The 23,844-nt window shown below is 40.3% G+C and overlaps 1 protein-coding gene across 8 annotated transcripts in view; it reads left to right on the forward strand.

Annotated features, from left to right (window-relative positions):
* Positions 1–10,107: 10,107 nt before the first annotated feature.
* SEPTIN7 (septin 7) overlaps positions 10,108–23,844 on the forward strand; it is a 104,099-nt gene continuing 90,362 nt past the window's right edge. The window contains exons 1-2 of one of the 8 annotated variants that reach the window (XM_003896106.4): positions 10,162–10,445; positions 11,444–11,445. In XM_003896106.4, coding sequence (XP_003896155.1) covers positions 10,385–10,445; positions 11,444–11,445 — 63 coding nt within the window. In that variant the 5' untranslated portion in view covers positions 10,162–10,384. Of the gene's footprint in view, positions 10,446–11,443; positions 11,446–12,345; positions 12,390–19,612; positions 19,619–21,612; positions 21,618–23,392; positions 23,395–23,844 lie in introns of those variants that run through there. The other 7 variants (XM_009203108.3, XM_017956774.3, XM_017956775.2 and 4 more) reach the window with 7 other exon arrangements.

A 23,844-nucleotide genomic window follows, 5' to 3' on the forward strand; every position in this document is an offset into this window, starting at 1 on the left:
GGGAGGCCAAGGTGGGCGGATTGCCTGAGATCAGGAGTTCAAGACCACCCTGGACAACATGGTGAAACTCCGTCTCCACTAAAAATACTAAAATTAGCCAGGTGTGGTGGTGGGCGCCTATAATCCCAGTTACTCAGGAGGCTGAGAATGGAGAATTGCTTGAACCTGGGAGGTGGAGGTTGCAGTGAGCCAGGATCACGTCACTGCACTTCAGCCTGGGTGACAGAGGAAGACTCTGTCTCAAAAAAAGAAATTGGAAAAAAAAAAAAAAAAGCGCACCATATGTCTGGGAAGACTTGTGCATACTTTTCACTAATAGGTTAGTACATATCTTGGGAAGCTAAGAGTCAGGCCTGCCTTTTGTCTAGAACTGATCAGAAGGGAGAGGGGCTAGAAGCAGCTGAACGGAAGCAAGAAAAGTAAAAAGTAAAGAGGGATTTGTTCTCTTGACCCAACCTGGCCAATGGCAGAGTTAGCCAAGCCTTTCATTTGTCTGTCATGCAGACGCTAAAAACAGAGAAGTCTCTGCCAGATTTGAAATCTGGGGGGAAATTGTGTAGGAACTGTTGTTTTTCCTTTTTTCTCAATGTGTTTGTGTGTGCATGCAATGGAAGCTGGAGATAAATTAAGGAGCAACTATGAAGATAATATAACAATGTCTTCCTATTTGCAATACTTAAGTTCCACTTTTTTTTACTTTTTTTTGGTCCCTTTTTGGTGCTGTTTTTTCTACTCTATTTTCTAAACCACATATAAGCCTCCAAAATATATGCAATTATTTCCAATACATATTTGAGTGCCTACTATGTGCAAGATAGTATGCTAGGTTCTGCTTCAGAGAGCTAAGATTTAGTCTACCCCATGGTCTGCAGTCTCATAGCAAAAGTAACCCATGGTCATGCTTGCTCATAGATTTGCAAAAACAGCTAGATTTTACAAGAGAAAACATTTTAGTTGTCTAGCATTCATTGATAGCATCTGCATGTCATGGACATTTAGCTCAAAGCAAAAATACATTTTGAAATAATGAACAATTAAATGAACACTTTTATCAGAAACAAAAATTTCAGAAGAGTTTGCTCACTTGTGTGTCATAAATCGTGAAAGGGAAAGGGAATTATGTCCACACCATATGTGAACCACAGTTAGGCAGTAATATTATATCATCTGCAGTACAGCTGCTTCATTTAAATTCAAACTCTAACATTTATAGTTTCAATAGTTGTTATTGTGGGCTGTATACATGACATTAAAAAATCATATTTGAGGAAGTTCTTGAATTTGGTAGCTGACTTAGAATTATAAGGTCTTTTCCAACTCTAAGACATTATAGTCTATTAGGACACAAATGTAGTCTTGGGAATAAGAACCTGAAGGGGAAATATCCAGAGTTCAACATCAGTGTTTAATGCTGCATTGCTACCATTTTGGATAATAAAAATGATAATTATTTTGGTTTCATAAAATCTGTTTATCTGTTTATAGTGTTTGGCTGGCAAGATGCTATCACTTACTGCCAAATTTCTAAAAGAAAATAAAAGAAAAAGGAGTATCAACCAAAAACCATAAATACATCATAATCATGATTCCGCGCATGAAAAGGAACACATCATGGATAACAATCACAAACACCATCATTTGCTCTTTTTTTAAAAAATGGATGCTTCAGTACCTCCCTAAAATAGGATCCAATCAATATCAAATGATTAGAGATACAGTACAGGAAAGAATCTCTGAGTTGTTGGGAGCCTCACGAAGGAGGGGAGTAATGACACATTATAATATTTTAATTATTGCTAAGCATTTGTCCTCTACCAGTCAGTCTCCACGGTAATCCAATGCAACTGCTTTGCTTAAAGCAAGGCACAGGCTAATTTGCTTCCTCTCCAAATTTCCTGTTTTCCTGGATATGAGGTCTCTGAAGTGCATCTTCAGGAAACAGTCACTCATCAGAGGTATGCTAGAAAGGACAACTTGGAGAGAGCAGGTTCTTATTGCTTGCTGAAATCATAGCCTGGTTCTAACCTCACGTTTCATCTACATAAAATTACTGAAGTTCAATTCAGTTCACTTTCAGGAGTCTCTTCTAGTGCAGGAGGCATTCAATTATTGCCAAAGTCAATATACTAAGTCTGGTTGTTGAAGGCAGCTGGTTTCCCATAGAACCATGTGTCCCTGTTTCCTATTTCAGTTAGTTTCTGAGTCAATGGTAGGAAAATGCCAAAGGGAGTTGGCAACAATGGCCTTTTCCACTTATAATAGATTTTCTTTGATGTATTTTGGATTTTTCTCCAGTATTGTGTTTAGCGGTATTTCTACTGTGTAATCAGATTGGATAGCTCTACAACAAGGCACTGATTGGCAAGAGAATACCGAGGTAAATGGTTTCGTCTCTTCCTTTGGTCCCTGAGGCAACCGTGCTGCCAGTCTATTATCAGTGATGGGGAGTCTTCAGAGGGAAGTGAGACTCTTATCTGCATTAGAACTAAGGTTCCAGAAGAGCCCTGGAATTTGAAAATTCCTTGAGCCTCCAGTGATAAGTTGAGATAAATCCGGCCCCCTGGGGCAGTCTGGATTCAAACATCTTATTTCTGCACTGCTTCCTCCTCCTTCCCTCCTTGGCTGGTGGGAAAAAGAAAAACTCTTCCTGAGGTGACTAATTTAAGAATGGGAGTTATTTGCTCTGCTTTTTTGCTGTTTGTTTAAATCTCTCGGGCTTCAAGCTGCATGATTCTCTCATTTTATTTTATTTTTTGTTTTGTTATTATTACTATGTCTTTTGGCTTTTCTTCCTTTGTGGGGTGAAGTTTGATTTTTAAAAAGAAAAAGAAAGCTATGAGGCTTTATTTAAAAAAAAAAAAACTTTGTTCAATAGTTCTATAGCCTTGCAAGTGTCACTTGACTTCCTGTACCTTACAGATTCTTAATCTATAAAAGGGCATGTCAATATTCCCTTGAATTTACAGAACATTAACATTGTCAATTATTTTAGATTCTTTGATCTCAAGAGAACTTTCCTCTAATAACTATGCTATTTAATCATGAACTTAACATTAGAATGTACAATTTTCAAATATTCCAAAGTTAAATATAAAAATATTTAAACCATACCTACCTTGATTCCTGGTGTATTTCATGACACTTAAACAAGATTTTGTGAATGGCAGAATATTTCTCTTGTGTAATAGTTGTCTCTCAGTATCAGAGGGAGATTGGTTCCAGGACCTCCCATGAATGACAAAATCCTTGGATGCCCAACTCTATGAAATGGTGTAGTACTTGCATATAACTTATACACAACCTCTCTTATACTTTAAATCATCTCTAGATTACTTACAATACCTAATAAAATGTAAGTGCTATGTAAATGGCTGTTATACTATATTGTTTAAGGAACAATGAGAAGAATACGTCTGTACACGTTTTTTTTTCTGTGGTTGGTTGAATCCATGGGTGTGGAACCCACAGATACGGAGGGCTGGCTATATCTTGAATGAAGAGTTTTTATATTTTAAATCTGATTTTAAAAAATTAATTCATATGGAACTAAATTAGTTTCAACTTTTTTTTTTTTTTGAGACGGAGTCTTGCTCTGTCACCCAGACTGGAGTGCAGTGGCACAATCGGCTCACTGCAACCTCTGCCTCCTGGGTTCAAGCCATTTTCCTGCCTCAGCCTCTGCAGTAGCGGGATTATAGGCATGCACCACCACGCCCAGCTAATTTTTGCATTTCAGTAGAGACGGGGTTTCACCATGTTGGCCAGGCTGGTCTCGAACTCCTGAGCTCGTGATCCACCCGCCTCAGCCTCCAAAAGTGCTGGGATCACAGGCGTGAGCCACTGTGCCCAGCCCTAGTTGCAGCTTTTATGAACAAGTTACATATCTTTAATTTTCACGAGAAAAAAGTTTTAGTTAATGGCTCTTTCTTTTCCACATAATTTCTCAATCGTCTTCCAATATCTTTCAAAGGAGGAATATAAAGCACTCAAGGGCTTTTTGGATACTTGGATATTACTGTTAATAGCAAAATATTGTAGATTGCCTAACCTGGTTCATAAAACACACATCTGAAGTCTCAAGCTTCACCTCCACCACTCAACCTGACCATGTGTGCTAATTTTTGGTAATGTAGAAAACAGGACAGATCTGTTCTCTGAGAGGTGCCATCTCATTTTTACTGTTATGTTCTGAGTAGGCCCTCAAATTGAACCTTCATATAGACCTAATATCATTCCCTGGTCCTTCTTCTTGCATCAAAGGTAAAAAAGTACCTGAAAATTGTAACAACTATCTTACCCTCTCACCAGACTAATGTCCAGCAAATAAAGGATAGGATTCAGGACAATAGGGAAATAAATCTCTTCACCTGAGATCTCATGTATTGGAAAAGTATGAGTTCTCTGAACCTTGTCTCAGAGCCTTATAAAATGTTAAGACCTAAAAGGAAATCATTTCATTTCTTTGAACTTTGCTTTACTCAATTAAAAAGTGGGTTTAATACCTATTTCATAAAATTGTTATATGGATGAAATGAAATTAATGTTTGAAATGGCTGGCTACAAAAATTCTCACCTTCAGGTTATTATAGGCAATCCTGGTTCTACTACCAGCTAGAATGTTGGTCCATATTTATCATAGACAATTACTAAAACAAGAATATTTGCATAACACTCCATAGTTGACAAAGCACATTGACCTCAAGAATACTTTCACTTTGCATATTCAAATATTAAATCTGGGCAATATTTTTACCTGTTCAGATATGAAGTCTGGGCATTTGGGAGGTACTTTTATTAAGAAACATTAAGCAGCTGTGTGCCGGAGTTTTGGCAAACTGACATTCACTAATTATTTAACACGTCTACATTGAGCTCACATATGTGCTAGTGCAGCAGTTCTCAAACTTTTGGTCTCAGTACTCCTTTACATTCTCAAACATTATCGAGAACCCCAAAGAGTGTTTCTTCATGTGAAATATATCTATTGATATTTACTGTATTAAAAATTAAAACTGTTTTAAAATATTACTTCATTAAAAAACCAATTCATTAAAATTCATCAAATAGCAATAAACCATTACATGATAATGTAAAAAATATATTTTGATGAAAAATAACTGTATCTTCCAAAACAACAACAAAGAAACCGTTTGGAGTGTCATTGCTTTACATTTTTGCAAACCCCTTTAATGTCTAGCTTAATAGGTAGCTGAATTATTTTGTTTTTGCATTCAAGCTGTTGCAGTATCACACTTCGCAGTCTCTGGAAAATGACAGTGTGCTCACGAAAGAATGGGAACGAAAAAGGTAAAAAATACGTCTTATTTTTGTAATTAAGACATTGACCCCTTGGCATGTCTCAAGAGAATCCCTCTTGAGGTTTCCCCATTCCACACTTTAACCACTGTGCTAGTGCCTAGTATCCAATTATTACTCAAGAAGTAATTGTTGAATAAAGTAATGAATACTATATCCTGGGCCAGGTGCTGAGGTTACAGAAATGGACAAGACAAGAGATCCTGACTTTAAGGAGTTTAGACTTAGACTTGTCTCTCTTAAATGGAAGAGAGACAAGTATTTACAAACTCTGCTACTAGAACCACCATAGGAGTAAACACAAGATACTATGGGAGGTGAGAGGGTGCCTAGCCTAGTTTTTAGTGATCAAGGAAGACTTTTAGAGACAATGGTGGTTAAGCTGAGACTTAAAGGAAAAGCCAGGTAAGGAATGAAAGTGTAAAAAGGAGCGTGAAGTGGGAGCAGTAGGGCTTACTAGGATTTAGAGTGAGCAAGGTATAGCAGATTAGCCAGAAATGAGGGAATGTGTCATGCAAGTTTCCTCAGGGAAAATTTTAAGACTTTAAACAGGGGACTGACATAGTTAAAGTTTAGAAAGGTCACTCTGGGTACAATGTGAAGGATGAGTTGCAGTATAACAGGCCAGAAAAGCTACTGCAAGGAGTTGAGGCAGGAGATAATATTGGCTTAAATAGAATAGTAATGAAGTGGAGAGAAATGGAAAATTAGAGTTGAGAAGGAAAAACTGATAGGACTTTCTAATGGCTGTAGGAGGTAAGAGAGAGAAAGGGGCTGAGTATTATACCCATATTTCTGGTTTACAAAATTGGGTTGATGATACCACTTAGAGATTAGAAACATAAAAGCTGGTAAAATAAAGAGTTTAGTTTGGGATATTTGAGATATCTTGGAACATCAGGACATATTTTGAAGGCAGTAAGACATGTAGATTTGCAGTCAGAAGAGAGAACTGGACTAGAAATTTGCATTAGGAGATACTAGTGTATATATGGTGGCTGAAGCCAGGGAGGTGAATGAAACCACATAAAGGAGAATGTAAAAAGTGAGACAGAAACAAACTGCACACAACTTTGGGGTTCATGGATATCTGACAGCCAGAAGGGGCTCCTGAAAGGTAAAATAAAGACACAGAGATCTAGGAGAAAAACTAGGAAAGTGTGGTTTCACAAATCAAGGCATATGAATGCAGAAGGCCAAGGGTTCTAGTATCACATGCTGCAGAAAGGTCAAGGAAAATAAGACAAAGGGTCTACTAGATTGAACACAGAGGTTCTTGGTGACCTTGTTGAGAATTTCAGTGGAGTGGTAGTTGCAGAATCCAGAAGCTTGTTGAATAAAGAACCCATTGACTGCAATTCCTGGAAAGGCAGGAGGAGTGAGAATCTAGAGAATGAGCACAAAGAGATGGAATACAGGGAACTGGCAGAGATATGTGCCTCAGACAGGGGGGTACCTAATCTATTGTGACACTTGAAAGAATGAGTATGGAGGCATAAAGTTGTTGGAGTTCCTCTTTTTTTTTTTTTTTTTTTCTGAGACGGAGCCTGGTTCTGTCACCTAGGCTGGAGCGCAGTGGCGCGATCTTGGCTCACTTTAACCTCCGCCTCCCTGGTTCAAGCAATTCTCTTGCCTCAGCCTCCTTAGTAGCTGGGATTACAGGCACCCACCACATCTGACTAATTTTTGTATTTTTAGTAGAGATGGGGTTTCATCATGTTGGCCAGACTGGTGTCGAACTCCTGACTTCAGGTGATGTGCCCACCTTGGCCCTTCCAAAGTTCTGGGTTTACAGGCATGAGCCATCATGCTCAGCCTGAGTTCCTCTTTGATGGTTTCTATTTTCTTCTATTCTCTTATTTGAGAATAAGTGAGGGGAATGGTTTGAAAAATAAGGAGAAAATCAGAAGTGGCTGTTGTGGAAAACAAGAGAGACACAACTAGGGGAACAAGCATTGCTTGGTAAAGTTGAAGGCCCACCTGAGTTTGGACACCGTAAACATGTGGTGGAAACCATCTATATGGTCTGTCCAGAATTCAGATCAGTTTTTTAAAACCAGTTTCTGAATCAGTAGGTTAAAGTCTAGGCTGTATTTTATTAACAAATATAGTAAACAGTGCAATAAAGAGATCATAAAATCAATACAATTATCTTTCCTCATGCACCACGTATAATTTCCATAACACATACACATATATACATTATAGAACACTGGCTATTAAACCTCCCTACAAAGAAAGTTCCTCAGAATATCATTATTTCATTGCCTGTAACACTCTGTGTAATTTTCTTTTTTTTCTTTTCTTTTTTTTTTTTTAAGAGTTGCTGTTGTAGCCCAGGCTGGAGTGCAGTGGTGCTATCTGGGCTCACTGCAACCTCCCCCTCCGCGGTTCAAGTGATCCTCCTGCCTCAGCCTCCCGAGTAGCTGGGATTACAAGTATGTGCCACCACACCTGGCTAATTTTTTGTATTTTTAGTAGATGCGGGGTTTCACCATGTTAGCCAGGCTGGTCTCAAACTCCTGACCTCACCTGATCCGCCCACCTCGTCCTCCCAAAGTGCTGGGATTACAGGCGTGAGCCACCGCTCCTGGCCACTCCATGTAATTTTCAGTGAAAAACAGTGAAGCTATCATAGTGTGGGGTGGAGTTTGTAGGAGAACATGAACAAACCTCAGGCAAGGAATTTAATGTTATTTATATTAAGAATTTATCCATTTTCATAGCACAAAATAACACAATTCACCTCTTTCATACCCATTAAGAGATCTTCCTCAAAGAAATATTATCAATAGAGATGGGAGGCAAAGATTTACTTCCTTTAAACTATTAGGTTATATTAATAAAAGTATTTGCTTTAATTTTATATTTTAAAATAATCTATATTTAGGCAATATTTACTAAGCATTGACTGAGCACCGTGTTCATGTATTAGTCTATTTAACTCTTATCAAAATCCTGTTAGATAAGTATTATCTCCCTTTACAGACAAGGAAACTGGATCACAGAAAAGTTTAAGTAACTTGTTCTTGGTTGCAAGCCTAATAAAAAGAGAGCTGGGATTTGAACTCAGGCAGTCTGACTCTGGGTTACCTTCCTTGCTACACTGCTTTCTTTCAAAAATAGAAATTTAACAACATTTCCCAAAGTAAAAGTTCATTTGAAGTTTCAGAAACTTAAAGCAATGATTGAACAGGTAAGTTGCAACAGACTTCATAACCAGTTCAGTAAAAATGTATAGACTTACGAAATGGCATAAATAACAAGATACAAATAAGTTGCTTCTGTAAGTTTCTTTTCTTAAAAAAAACTACTCGGAAATATTTCAAGTATATAGAACAGTAAAGGAAATAATTACAAGTGAACACCCATGTGCCCTCTACTTAGCTTAATGTTTTGCCACATTTTCAAGATACTTCTGGTAGAAAATAAACGTTACAGATACAAATGAACCCTTCTTGTTACATTCCCTTCTGTTCCTCTCTGGAAGTAACTAGTATTCTGAATTTGTTATCTATCATTTCCTTATACGATTTTTAGTTTGATCTTACTTTTTTGTAATTATTACACTTTTATTTATGGTATGTCATATATACATCTTCCTGCAACTTGCCTTTTCCTTTCTTCCTCAATATTGGGTTAATGACTCTATCCATAAGAAAAACGGTAGCTTTAGTTCACTGATTTTTTGTTTAGTTTATGTTCAATTCGTTCAACAATGACACTTATTCATCCATTCTATTAGTAGACATTTATTGTTCCACTAATATAAGCTATTCTGCTCTGAACTTTCTTGCACGTGCTCACAACTTAGAAATACACATACTTTTTTTTTTTTTTAACATGCAGTTAAACAGGAACATACACATTTCTTTAACATGTACTTAAACAGGAAAAGTAACACATGTGCATGAAGAATACAACCGAGAACCATTACGTTCAAGAAACGTACAAAAGACCACAGGTTATTCCGAGTGAAGAAAGGCTTTCACTAGAAGGCACTTGGGGAAGGTTCCAATGACAGCGACATTCATCGCTACAGTACAAACTCACACAATCGTAGCCCTTTATTACTCTTTTCTTATCCAGTAGTTTCCTGCGTCCGTTCATTTTCTCAACTGGAGCGTGAGCTCCAAGAGGACTGAATCGGGCCCCAACAAGGTGAGCCAATACGAAGGTGGCAGCAGAGTCCGCAATGGGGGCTACAGCGGCCGACCTCTGAGGCTGTGCCAGGCCACCAGAGTGACAGCGAGAGGGAAGGGTCGGGGAAACAGGGCCTAAGCTCACTTTTCACCCCGAAAGTCAAGGTAGCCGAGGAAACAGGGATGAATGGGAGCACAGACACCTGCCTCGAAGTGTCTCCTCACTTTCACTCACAAAGCCGTCGGGTCAGTAGCTACAAGCCGAGGGGCGGATGCGGCCCCCGCCCTGTGGCACTTTCTCAGTCTGGTTCTTCCAGCCGCGCCTCTTTGCCTTACGCCAATTCCGTAAGGAGGGGCTGAGGCCAACCAGACGGCTCCCGCAGCTCCAAATCTTGACGTGAAATAGCGCGGGGCAGAACTGACTGCGGCCATCTTTAATTCGGGCAAGACCCCACCCTCGCACCCCACCGACTAGTCCTTTTCAGCGTTACCAGGATTTTCGGCAACAAATGTAACGCGGTTAACCTTAGAAGCAGTGTTGAAGAAACACGCAAAGAGGCCTGAGTATCCATGACCTCAGTGGTGCGAAATCCGGCCAATTTAAACATGGCGGCTAAACCCGAACAGCTAAACGTTGCTGACGCCAATGAAGTCATGCTCGAAATGGAGCGAAGCGGCGGAGCTGGGGAGCGGGTAATCTCGCGAGATGGAAGCCAGCCTCCGCTCGGCCCGGAAGCCTCGTCTGAGGGGGCGGGGGACGGAGGAGGGAGCGGGAGGCGGGCGAGAGCCAGTGGAGGAGTCCGCCTCCTGTAGCGTGCGTAAGCAAGGCAGCGACGCCGGGCAGCTACGCCGCGAAATCGGCGTAGGCGCCTTTGGAGAATCGGCGGGCTGCGCTGCGCCGGGGCTGGTCGCGGAGGGGGGAGGGGATGTCGGTCAGTGCGAGATCCGCTGCTGCTGAGGAGAGGAGCGTCAACAGCAGCACCATGGGTGAGTCTCAGCTTCGGGCTGCCGCGACTCGGGGTCATCGGCTCCGAATGCCGGGAAGCCTTGCGGCCGCTGGACCGAGCTGGGGAACGCCCTGAGGCGAGGAGGAGGCAGCGGCGAGAGGAGCCGTGGTGGGGGCGACGGCGGGCCCGGGGCGCGGCAGCGGCGGGATCGGGGGGAGGGGAGGCGGCGGCGGTGACAGTTTGAATTGAACGTGAGGAGAGCCGAGGCGGCGGCATTTCCTGTGCCGCGGCGGGCCGGCCCCCTGGCCGGGGTGGAGAGCCGCGGCCTCCGCGGCCGGAGCAGCCTGAGCGCGGTGGTCTCAGCTCTGCCCTTGCTTCTCTCCGTCCCTTCGCCTTCCCTCAGCCTCCTCCCGTGCCCGCCGGCGCCCGCGGCCCCGCTCCTCCTGTCCCCGGCCGCATCCCCCTCGGCAGAAGTCCCCTCGTGGGGCAGTGGGCCTGGCGAGGAGGGTGGGGACGAATGTGAGCGCTCGGGCGAGGGTGCTGTGTGGGCCAGCCCGGGAGGGCGGCGGCGGGGAGGGAGGAAGAAGGATGCACCAGGCTGAGGCTGCGGTGGAGGCGGCGGCGGCGGCGGCTGCAGCAGCAACTCCAGTGACCGCGTCGCCTCCCCGCTCCTCCTCCCGCCTCTCGGGGTTGCCTCTCTCCAGGCGCAGCCCGGAAGGCCGGTGGATGGCGGGCGAGTCTTGAGAACGGAGAATCGGTAGTTTGGTTTGGTACTTGGGCTTAATTTTTAGGAGTAGGGGAAAGAGAACGCCTGGGAAGGGCGCCCCCCGGAGGAGATAGAAAGGGTGGGAAGGGTCCCTGGAAAAGGGAGGGAGCGGAGATGTGGAGTGGCGAAGTTAAGGGAAATTAATTTTTGAAAATATTTCAGTATTCTCAGTTATTCTTTTAAGGAGCCCTTTCATTTCCTTTCCTCCCCCACATATTGGAAAAAGAACAGGCCATTTCATTCACATTTTCCACTCCTGAGTTCCATTTCAGCTGTCTGTATAGTAAGAAATAAGCAACCGAGATTTTTCTAGGACATTTCCATTTGCTACGTTACTTTTGAAGAGTACACTTTCAGATTTGGGTTTTTACAGTCCTAGGAAAGAATTCGTGACGTCCAGGTGTTTTCTTCGTTACTGAAATAATAACTTACTACAATTCTTGAGAGTTTATTGCTAAATAGTTCAGCTTTAAGAATTCTTTCTTCTGGCTTTATTTTGATGAAAGAGAATATCTTTCTTAAGTGTCCCTGAGAATCTAAATGAACAGGTAATCTAAATCCCTAAGCATTTAACCTGTTTTACATATTTATGCACATGCAGGTGATGAGTATAGTCAGTTTTTCCCCCTAAAGTTTATGTGCAAACTTGGGGAGGAGAGTATTTTAGACTTCAGGTGTACAGGTAGGGATGAAATTTCTGGAATCCTGATAGACTGAAGGGAGGATATAAACAATGACCAAGTCAGTTATTGCTGCTTGGATTCTTTATTTTTTCAGACTGCAAGGGAATGAGTGAGGGGTGTTTGGGTGGTGATTGGGGAGAGGGGGGTTACAGCGGCAGGAGAGCAGTAAACAATCTTTCATCCCATTCAGCTGTTCAGTGGGTGGGACTAAAGGAGATAGAGTTGAGTGAAGCTATGAAATAAATGTGGAAGCTACATAGGTGATTTGCATGGTAGCATTGTCTTATTTTGTGATGGGACAACATGGTGGAACCAGGTCTTCATAATACAATTATTAAAAATACCACATATTATACCACATCTTAGGCTTACAGAATTCAAGTTCACAACAAATAACAGCAAGTTATGTTAAGTTGGTTTTAATTAGTTCTTATCCTTTAAAAAGAAAGGATATTGTCTTTTTCTAATGGAGCTTAACAATTTTTGTTGCAGGCTTTAAGTTGGAGATACTTGATGCATACATAATACATGAAAGGTAGTGTTAAAAGATTATATTTCAAAAGTTTGTGGTAAAATTGGTTGTTCAGATTTGCACATTTTCCCATAGAAGTAATTTTAAGTAAATCCATGCCAGAAGTTCTGAACAAGTCTAAGGCAAGTTAGGAATCCTTACAGACCCTAGGAGAATTTAGAGGAATATGCTAGAGCAACAACAACAACAATAACAGAGATTTGGGGAGAAGAGGAAGGAAGAAGAGTTACATCTCTGTCTTCTAAGGTCTCAGTAATGGAGAGTGATCAGATGAGGGGACCAGTCAGAATAAGGATAGTGGTAGAGCAGATTAGTTGCAGACTTCTATAATTTGATGATATACATATTCATTGTAGACTGCATTCTGGAAATTGCCGATAGTGAATTCCTACCTGACTAAATTGCCTGCTGAGAAATGTGTTTCACATTTTGACTTCATAGGCTATCTTCAATTTTTGATTAGAAGTTGAGAATTTTAAATTAATGATTTATGTCTTTTACTAAGTTTTGAGAAAAAACTTTTTGTATATTTCTTTTTCTGTACTAAGTTTGCATTGTAAAGACAAACTTTATTGTATAATAGAAACAATAAAAATTATGTTTTAAGGAGTAGAATTTTAAGGTAGTTTGATTATGGGTTTAGTTCGCTGGATGAGAGCATACTGTTAAATGTAGACCATTGAACTCTACAGCAGTGTTTTGAAGACTGCAGGTTGTGACCCATTAGTGGACATTGCACTTAATATTTTGAGGGAGATTACATTTTCTTTCAGGTATTGTGTACTGGGTGGGCATCGTGGTCAAAATGTACAGTATGGATGAGTCAAATGTAAGGTCTTCGAACCTTATGTTAGAGGTTGGAGATCTTGGTGTGAGAACTTTAAAATTAAAAGACTATTAGTCCGTGTGGCTTTTTCTTATTTTGGATTCATTTATCCTGTACTCCATGTAGCTAGCATGGTTAGAGAGATCTGAGGCCTACTTCTGTTTGAGAGGATATTATCCCCAATAGCCAGAAACTATGGTGGCTTCCAAAAGAAAAGAGTAGCATTTAGTGACTCTGCTTTAGGCCTTGAGGATGAATCTTTTCTTTGTTTTTGTCTTCATGTGTCCTTTTGCATCATCAGAGATCAGGAGACTAAACTTTGAGCATGGGCTTGGGGAAGAGGGGCCAAAGAGACAACTTGGCTGGCATTGAGTGTTGAAGGCCGTAGGCCAGACACACACTAAATCCTTGTGACTTACTCTTGGTGCAGTCCAGCTATCCAGATGTAGGGATTACACACTGGGGTTTGAGTTCAAAATCTTAATAATGATTTAGAACATAGGCTTTGATGTTAGATATGGATGCAAATCTTGGCTTTGCTACTCACTAGATACATCAGTCGGAGTAGGTTAGATTATAATTTTAAAAACTACAGTTAGGCATTGTTAACAATAGGGTACATTGAGAAATCATAGAGTATACCTACACAAACCTAGATGGTAGAGCCTCCTATACACCTGGGCTGTATCCTGTTGCTTCTAGGCTATGAGCTTGTACAGCTTGTTGTTGTACTGACTACTGTAGACAATTATGACACATGGTAAGTGTTGGTTTTTTTTTTTCTTTGAGACGGAATTTCACTCTTGCTGCCCAGGCTGGAGTACAATGGCACAATCTTGGCTCACCGCAACCTGGGTTCAAGCAGTTCTCCTGTCTCAGCCTCCCGAGTAGCTGGGTTTACAGGTGCTTACCTGCCTCAGCCTCCCAAGTAGCAGGGGTTACAGGCACTTGCCACCAGGGTCAGCTAATTTTTGTATTTTTAGTAGAGATGGGGTTTCACCACGTTGGCTAGGCTGATCTGGAACTCCTGACCTCAAGTGATCCTCCTGCCTCGGCCTCCCAAAGTGCTGGGATTATAGGCGAGCCATCGCGCCCAGCCAAATGTTTGTGCTTCTGAGCCTAGAAAAAAAGATATGCTGTACTATGAACTTATGACTGCTATGTCATCACAGGTGATATGATTTTTTTTAGCTCCGTTGTAATCTTATGGGACCACTGTCATACATGTTGTCCACTGTTGACCAAAACATTTTTAATGCAGTGCATGACTATACTGCAGATAAGAAAAGTGGAAATGGAATAAGAAAGATAAACTATAAGCCCCAATTTTTTATTACTGGTTTCAACAGATGTAAAATTATTCTGCTATTAAAATTTCCATTTTTATGCTCTAAATTTCTGTGTTTCTCTGACATAAACTGATAATTCACAGACTACTCACTGGTCCACAGACCACACTTTACATAGCACTAGGTTAAACTATGCTGCAGCAACAGACTGTCATATTAAAGTTTATGTGCAGTATTATATTTTAGGCCAGTGTTAACTTTAAAAGATACTATACTTTGAAAGCTGATAATTCGTAAGTATCCCCTGTGATTGGGGGAATTGCCTAAAGCTGCTCCTGCTTACATTATTTTGAAGTTTTCTAAGTCTTAGGTATTCATGTGTCATTTGCATTTTATTCAATGTTTATTTGCCTTATGTAAAATATAAAGATGATATTCTTCCTCCTTCCCCACTGATCTGGAAGTAAAAAATGGACTTTCCTAAAGTTATAACATGTTAATTCTGTTGTTTTGTTTAACTCTGGGTCACAGCTGACTACTTCTGGTAGCTTTATTGGAGGTGAGGCTCCAGGTCAGAGTTTCTCATTTGAGGTTGTATCATTATTTGGGGCAGGGAAGGGCTGTCTTGTGCATTGTACAGTATTTACCAGCATCCCTCCTGTCATCATGCTAAGATGCCAGCAGCACATGCTCTCTCCGGTTGTGAAATGAAAAAAAAGTCTACAAACATTGCCAGATGACACGTGGGGGAGCAGAATCATCCTTGGTTGAGAACCACTGTACTGGAAAGAACAAGCTTCCTTAACTGTCTTACTTTTTACGTCTTCTTCCTGGAACTCCTACCACTTAGTATTCTTAGTATTTCCTAAACTTGGGAATCAAAATTACCTAGAGTTTTTTTGTATTAAAAGTTTATCATTAATTTATATATTTTTGCAAAGCATGATCAGTAATTACTAGACATAGAACATTATGCTAGGTCACTCTTTTCCAAAGTATGATTGAAGGGTCAACCATGGCCTGGAGTTAAAAATGCAGATTAACTGGTTCCCACTAAAAGACCCACTGATTAGCAATCTCTGGGAGAGGGACCCAGGAATCTACATTTCCAAATGCTTTCCAACTTATCAAGTAACTTTATTATTGTATGCTTTCATAGAATAAAATACATGGATTTTAAGTATTTAGTTGAATGAATTGCTGATGTGCACACACACATCTTGTAGCCTTTATTCTAATCAAGATATAGAATATTTCCACCATCCCAGAGTTTCTTGTTCCTTGTTGGAGTTCTCCTTCTATTGCCCCAGGTAACCACTGATAGGATTTCTAATAGCCATGAATTTTTTTTTTTTTTTTTTTTTTAAACAGCTTTACTGATACACATATACAGTTGATTCATTTAAAGTGTTTTTTTCTGGGTAACTTTCTAAAGTCTCCCCATCCCCATAACTTCTTTATTATATAAGATTTCAAATAAAATGATCATCGTGGTGTTTTTCAAAGAATACAGATTCTCGTGGTGTTTCACACTGTGATAAACAATAGGCCTGGGATGGGGCCCTGAAAATCTTTGGCTCTGATGACTGTTTTCAGGAAAATCAAAACCATTTTCCACTAGTTTTGCTATTCTTTATAAAATATATTTGAAATATTCCTGTAGTGGTAATTTGAAACTTTTGTAAACTGTCCATTGATTTAACAAATATTTGACTCCAAAAAAGTATCGGACACTTTGACACCGTGGCAATCAAGAAAGCTATGGTCATGGATGTTATGATGTTTCTGTTTTCATTTCTGAAATTGCTTTTTTAAAAAAAAATTTTTTTTTCTTGAAACGGAGTTTTGCTTTTGTTGCACAGGCTGGAGTGCAATGGCACGATCTCAGCCACCACAGCCTCCGCCTCCCCAGTTCAAGTGATTCTCCTGCCTCAGCCTCCCGAGTAGCTGGGGTTACAGGCATGCGCCACCATGCCTAGCTAATTTTTTTTTTTTTGAGATGGAGTCTCTGTCCCCCAGGCAGGAGTGCAGTGGTGCGATCTCGGCTCGCTGTAAGCTCTGCCTCTCGGGTTCACACCATTCTCCTGCCTCAACCTCCCAGGTAGCTGCGACTACAGGCATCTGCCACCACGCCCGGCTAATTTTTTGTATTTTTAGTAGAGACAGGGTTTCACTGTGTTAGCCAGGATGGTCTTGATCTCCTGACCTAATGGTCCGCCCGCCTTGGCCTCCCAAAGTGCTGGGATTACAGGCGTGAGCCACCATGCCTGGTTGCTTTTTAAAAATTTTATTGGGAGTTTTTTGTTGTTTTGTTTTTTTGAGACGGAGTCTTGCTTTGTCACCCAGGCTAGTAGCATCATCCCGGCTCACTGCAACCTCTGCCTCCTGGGTTCAAGCGATTCTCCTTCAGCCTCTTGAGTAGCTGGGATTACAGGCGCATGCCACCACGCCTGGCTAATTTTTGTATTTTTAGCAGAGATGGGGTTTCACCATGTTGGTCAAGCTGGTCTCTCCTGACCTCGTGATCTGCCTGCCTTGGCTTCCAAAGTGCTGGGATTACAGGCGCGAGCCACCGCACCTGGCCTGGGTTTGGTTTTTTTTTTTCCAATAGGTAGTATAATCACTTGGTTCAAAATTCAAAAGGTTAAACAGAGAGATACAGTGAAGTCTCTCCTTCTTTACTTTTACCCCCAGGTCACCCAGTTTCCTACTCCTCAGGCATCCTGTGTTAACAGTTTCTTGTGTGTTCTTCCAAAGGTGTTTTTTGCATATGGAAGTTAAAAACATATATCCTTCCTGCCCCCACCCTTGGTAGCATAAGACACATTATTTCCCACATGTTTCTTTCCAATTAGTGTAATTTGGGTTATTCCATGCAGTACATAAAGAGCATTCTTATTCTTTTATACAGCTATATAACCGTTATATGATATTCTGTTTGTGCTGCTCCAACAAAATACCTGTGACTGGGTAATTTATAAGGAACAGAAATCTATTTCTTACCATTTAGGAAGCTAGGAAGTCCAAGATCACAGTGCCCTCAGGTTTGGTGTCTCTGCTTCCAAGATGGCACCTTAAATGCTACTTCCTTTGGAGGGAACAAATGCTGTGCCCTAACATAGCAGAAGGAGCAAACAGGTCAAGCAGCTCCGTTGCATCTCTTTTATAAGGTCATTCATCCTATTAATACGGTTACTAGTGATTAAGTATCAACATACAAATTTTGGGACAACACACCAAGACCATAGCATATGGATAGACCGTGATATGGGATATATTATGATTTGTTTAACATGTCTGACTCTGATAGACACTAATTTCCAGTGTTTTGGTATTACCAACTATGACATGATGAGTCACTTGGGATGTTGATCTTTTCACATTTGTTAGTGTATCTAATGAATACACTAACAGTGTTAGTTTTTGAACTCTTTGAAGCAGGAGACTACCACTTAAAGGTTGTAGTATTGACATTGTCATTATATAAATAACGTATTGATATTATATTACCATAACATTGATGTTAAATATTGGTAATATTGCTCTTAAGTCATTGGTTTAGAACTTCAACAATCAAGTTCATTCATTTAACAAATACACGTTTTGTACTTGCTGTGTGTTGGCCACTGGGGAAACTGAATTAAATGCTGTGGCAGTAGAAATAGAGGCATGGTGATTAAGAGTTTCGGGTCTAGAGTCAGACTTGGATTCATATCTCAATTCTAAAGCTTAACTGAACCTTTGGTAAATAACAGAACTTTTGTTTTTCCTTCTCTGTATAGTGGGAATCATAAGGGTATCAGAGAAGTAAATGAGATAGTATTTGAAAAAAATCTTAGCATGATGCCTGGCATATAATAAACACTGAGGTGTTAGTTTAAAGAAAGTTATCAGACTATATTGCAGTTGACTTTATTTTTCTGCCTCCACTGTGCTTAAAGTCTAGGACTGTGTTTTGTTCACCTTTGTATCCCTATAACTGGCTTGCATTTAGTAAAAAATTTGTGATATGATATAAAGGTATGTAGAACATACAGTGAAAGTTCAAAGCAGGATACCTTTTCCATGCTGGAGAAGGTGAATCTTTAAAAGTTGGTAGGAGTAGGTAAAGGAGGTGAAGGAGTGAAGATAATTCTCACTTAAGAGTGAGAAATCCTGTTAGTATCAGGTTATGAGGTTAGAAGAGGTAAGTAGGCAACTGGTATTGCTGTGCTGAGAATTTAAAAATCTTTATTGAAGACTTTAAAAGAAAAGTGGTAATCATAAGAATTGCAATGATAATTATCTCTGTTGAGAGTTGACAGGGCACCAAGTTGGAGCCATTAAATTGTGGGAGTTTAATCTAGCAGTTTAGAACTAAAAATCGGTCAGAAGCAGGGCAGTGGGAAAAGACATGAGGGGGATGGTTGTGAGGTATTAGGGAAGATGTGGGTGGTGAGAAATGAGTCCAGAATATTTGAGCTTTCTGACTTGAGTGAATGGGTAGATGAGTAGATGCTATTTCTTGAAATAGGTAATTCGAAACATGAAATTGAGAGGCCTGGGGGACATCCAAGTGGACTTGTCTTGTAGGGTCTCAGTACTAGGAAGACATCTAGGATAGAAAATAAGCATTTTCCGATAATTGTAAATGTATTCATTTGTGCTTTGAATTTTTATGTTTAGTAAGTGAATTTGTGAACAGAGTTGAAGGAAACTAGAATAAAGTGATTTGTGTGAAATTTCCTTGTCTTTTAAAGTTAGACAGACTGAGGTCTCCAGTTTCTTAGGTAGTACTAAAATGTTTCCTTTTTTTTTTTTTTTTTGAGACGGAGTCTTGCTCTGTCATTCAGGCTAGAGTGGGGTGGCGAGATCTCAGCTTATTATTGCCAGCTCCGCCTCGCGGCTTCACGCCATTCTCCTGCCTCAGTCTCCTGAGTAGCTAGGCCTACAGGCGCCTGCCACCACGCCCACCTAATTTTTTGTATTTTTAGTAGAGACAGGGATGATCTTGATCTCCTGACCTTATGATCCACCTGCCTCAGCCTCCGAAAGCGCTGGGATTGCAGGCGTGAGCCACTGCACTTGGCCAAATGTTTACTTATTTAAAATTTCTGCTGGTACATTTCACAGCAGCAGTTGTTTCAGACTCAGGATTATGCTAGTGTTTTTTTGCAGGAGTAACATTTTGTATCCTTGTATATTCTTATTGTCCATTCAAATTGTAATGAGTTAATGAGTTCTTTTTTTTTTTTGAGACAGAGGCTTGCTCTGTCACCCAGGCTGGAGTACAGTGGTGAGACCTCGGCTCACTGCAACCTCCACCTCCCTGGTTCAAGCAATTCTTCTGCCTCAGCCTCCCGAGTAGCTGGGATTACAGGCGCACGCCTCCATGCCTGGATAATTTTTTTGTATTTTTAGTAGAGACGAGGTTTCTGCATGTTGGCCAGACTGGTCTCAAACTCCTGACCTGAGGCAGTCTGCCCACCTTGGCCTCCCAAAGTGCTGGGATTACAGGCGTGAGCCACTTGCCCAGCCGAGTTCTTTCTTTTGAGGAAGATTTTAGTATGTATTGTCCTTCAATTTTAGAGACTACAGTCATATTTTGAGTGAGATCATTATTTATGTAAGAGGAGACAAAATTCTCATAGTAATTTTTTCTTAGTTCTTTTCATTTATATTGTTTTTTTTTTTTTTAAATAAAGAGAGTACCACCTTATTTAGTACATGTAGCATTTTGGGGTATGAGGTGATCTATACAAGGAAAAATTTTCCAGGAACTAATGTACTCTCAAATATTAACATTTTAAAATATTTCTAATAATAAAAGTTTATTATATAAACTTGGTTTCTTTTATGATTAATTTAAACAAATTAACCACGAGGGGAAAAATAAATTATTTCAGTCATTTGTATTCTTTCTAAATATATATACATATATATTTTAAGGTTGTAATTAGGGGTGTGTTAGTGCTCCTAAACCCTGGACCATTATTGGAAACGTTTCTAATGCTTAACGCTTTTGGAGACTCTGTAACTCGCTAGGTGGGAGGTGGGGCTTAGAAGCTTGCTTATTAAGAGGCGGGCATGGTGGCAATGGTTCACATCTGTAGTCCTAGCACTCTGGGAGGTTGAGGCGGGCAGATCACTTGAGGTCAGGAGTTTGAGAGCAGCCTGGCCAACATGGTGAAACCCTGTTTCTACTAAAAATACAGAAATTAAGGCCGTGTGTGGTGGCTCATGCCTGTAATCCCAGCACTTCAGGAGGCCGAGGCGGGTGGATCATGAGATCAGGAGTTCAAGACCAGCCTGGCCAAGATTGTGAAACCCTGTCTCTACTAAAAATACAAAAATTAGCCTGGTGTGGTGGCGGGTGCCTATAATCCCAGCTACTCGGGAGGCTAAGGCAGGAGAATCGCTTGAATATCTCAAAAATAAACAAAAAACAAACAAAACAATTAGCCAGACATGGTGGTTGGTGTCTGTAATCCCAGTTACTCAGGAGGCTGAGGCAGGAGAATTGCTTGAACCTAGGAGGCAGAGGTTACTTTGAGCCAGGGTAAAGCCACTGCACTCCAGCCTGGGTGACAGAATGAGACTCTGTCTCCAAAAAAAAAAAAAAAAAATGTTTAGGGAGATGGCTAACTCAACTTCAACTGTGGGTGAAAAAGGTAACTAGAATGACTTAGCTGGCAAGTAGACCCACCAAAAATACTTAAGTTTGTGTTAGTGCGTGGTGCTGTGCTGTTAGAGAGGTAATTACATAGACATAGGCCCCACGTCCCTTTCTCCCCATTTTTCTTGAAATTTTGGAATAGTTTTGGATTTGCTGAAAAGTTGAAATCCCTTTCTTTTTGAAAGCTAAACATTTGGTCAACATAGAGGAAATGCAGAGATAATACTACAGACATGCAAATATAGCAAGATATATGATATAAATGCACCATCAACATTAGTACTTGCCAGGGTTAAAGGAAATGTCAAAGGTATGGGGGTTTTATGCTTAATGGAAACATCTTTTATTTGAATCTGTGTTGAAAGTTTTGGGAGGCTCCATTGCTTTTTAATTGAAGGATGTGTATTCTAGTTCTGGTTGGTTGGTAGTGGATTTCATTTAACAATTAGAATCTAGCTAAGGTGAACAAAGGACCTTTTTCTCCCCCATAGGGTAGTTTCCTCATTGTTCTTATGGCTTCCAGTCTCTTCCCACTTCATTTAATAAATAAATATTTTAAAATTACTATACCTAAAATACTACTTTTACAAAATAACTTACCTATTATAGTAAAATAAATATCTGTCTATTATTTATAGTATTGGCTTCTAGAGCTCTTGTTAAAAGTATTATTTCTTGGGCTCTATTAGCACGATTCTAATTCCCTACTTCTAGACTGAGGCGCAGATTTCTTTTTTTTTTTTTTTTTTTTTGAGACGGAGTCTCGCTCTGTCAGCTAGGCTAGAGTGCAGTGGTTGGATCTCAGCTCACTGCAAGCTCTGCCTCCCGAGTTTATGCCATTCTCCTGCCTCAGCCTCCCGAGTAGCTGGGACTATAGGCGCCTGCCACCTCGCCCGGCTAGTTATTTTTTGTATTTTTTAGTAGAGACGGGGTTTCACCGTGTTAGCCAGGGTGGTCTCGATCTCCTGACCTCGTGATCCGTCCGTCTCGGCCTCCCAAAGTGCTGGGATTACAGGCTTGAGCCACTGCGCCCGGCCTAGATTTCTATTTTTAATCAAAAGCTCCCCATATTCTTCTGATTATAGCCAGGTTTGGGAATGACTTTTCTGCAAGATATAAGTCCAGAGGCCTTAATAATAACTATCATCTGTAGCACAATCACTGTAACAACTGTCATTTATTGTACTTACTGTATGTGACGTGCCAAACCCTTTATATTGCTTTATATATACCTTACAACATTATCCCAATCTAAGGCTCAAAGGTTATGTAATTTACCCACCAGAACACAATTCTCAGAAAGGTTGTGTAATTTACCCACCAGAACACAAATAAGTTACAGCGGATACTGGAATTTAGATTTCTAGCTAGCTGCGCGTATACTGCCTTATGAATCTTTTATATACTTAAGACTTTTAGGCTATCATTTTAGCACCTCCTTGGTTTGACCTTTTCCTACTTATAATGAGTAATGTTCAGTATTCCTTTTTTTTTTTTTGGAAAGAGTCTCGCTCTGTCACCCATGCTGGAGTGCAGTGGCGTGATCTCGGCTCGCTGTTGCAACCACCACCTCCTGGGTTCAAACAATTCTCATTTTCTCCTGGGTTCAGCTACTGGCCTCCCCAGTAACTGGGATTACAGGCGTGTGCCACCACACCTAGCTAATTTTTTTGTATTTTTGTAGGAATGGGGTTTTGTCATGTTGACCAAGCTGGTCTCAGACTCCTGAGCTCAGGTGATCTGCCTGCCTCAGCCTCCCAAAGTTCTGAGATTACAGGAGTGAGCCACTGCACTCGGTCAGTATTAGTATTCTTGCTTCTGCTTATGATGTTTGTACCTGCCTTGAAGTCCTATCATATGTTAAGGAAGGCCCATATCAAAACTACCCATTCTGAGAAGCTTTTACCAATCGTGACATGATAAGTAATGATCATTTCACATTTGGTAGTGTATCGGTGCTTTTGAACTCTTTGAAATAAGACACTACCAGTTAAAGTTGTAGTATTGACATTAAGTTCATTACATCAGTAATATATTGATAATTATATTACTGTAACATTGATGTTAACTATAGGTAGTATTGCTGTTAAGTCATTAGTTTAGAACTTCAGCAATCAAGTTCTTTCATTTAACAAGTATGTGTTTTGTACCTGCTGTGTGCTGGTCACTGGGGAAACTGTTAAAAGTTGGAGAGTATTTTCTTTCATGCTTTTTCTGTAAACTTTAAAAAAAAAAGCTGTAATGATAGTGGCACAACGTTTCATTTCTCTTTGGTAAATAGTTGGGATAAGTAATATAGTAGGTGTATGTTTAATTCTTACATTGCAAAATTATTTTACAATATATTATTAACATTTTACATTTTCACCCCTGGTGAATAAGAATTCAAGTTGTTCCACATGCTCACCAACACTTGGAATGGTCACTGCTTTTAATTTTACTCATTCTTATAGATTTGTAGTGATAACTTACTGTAATTTTAATTTGTATTTTCCTAATGACCAATGATGTTGAGGATCTCCTGTGCTTATTTGCCATCTGTTTGTCACCTTTGGTGGTCCATTGAAATCTTTGGTCCATTTTTAAATTGGGTATTTGTCTTAATGAATTGTAAGGGTTCTTTTTATATTTTAGGTACTAGTTTTTTGTTGGACTGTACAATTTCTCATTATACTTTTACCCACTAAC

The sequence above is a fragment of the Papio anubis genome, chromosome 4, assembly GCF_008728515.1.
Source record: "Papio anubis isolate 15944 chromosome 4, Panubis1.0, whole genome shotgun sequence".
NCBI classification, from domain to species: Eukaryota; Metazoa; Chordata; class Mammalia; order Primates; family Cercopithecidae; genus Papio; species Papio anubis.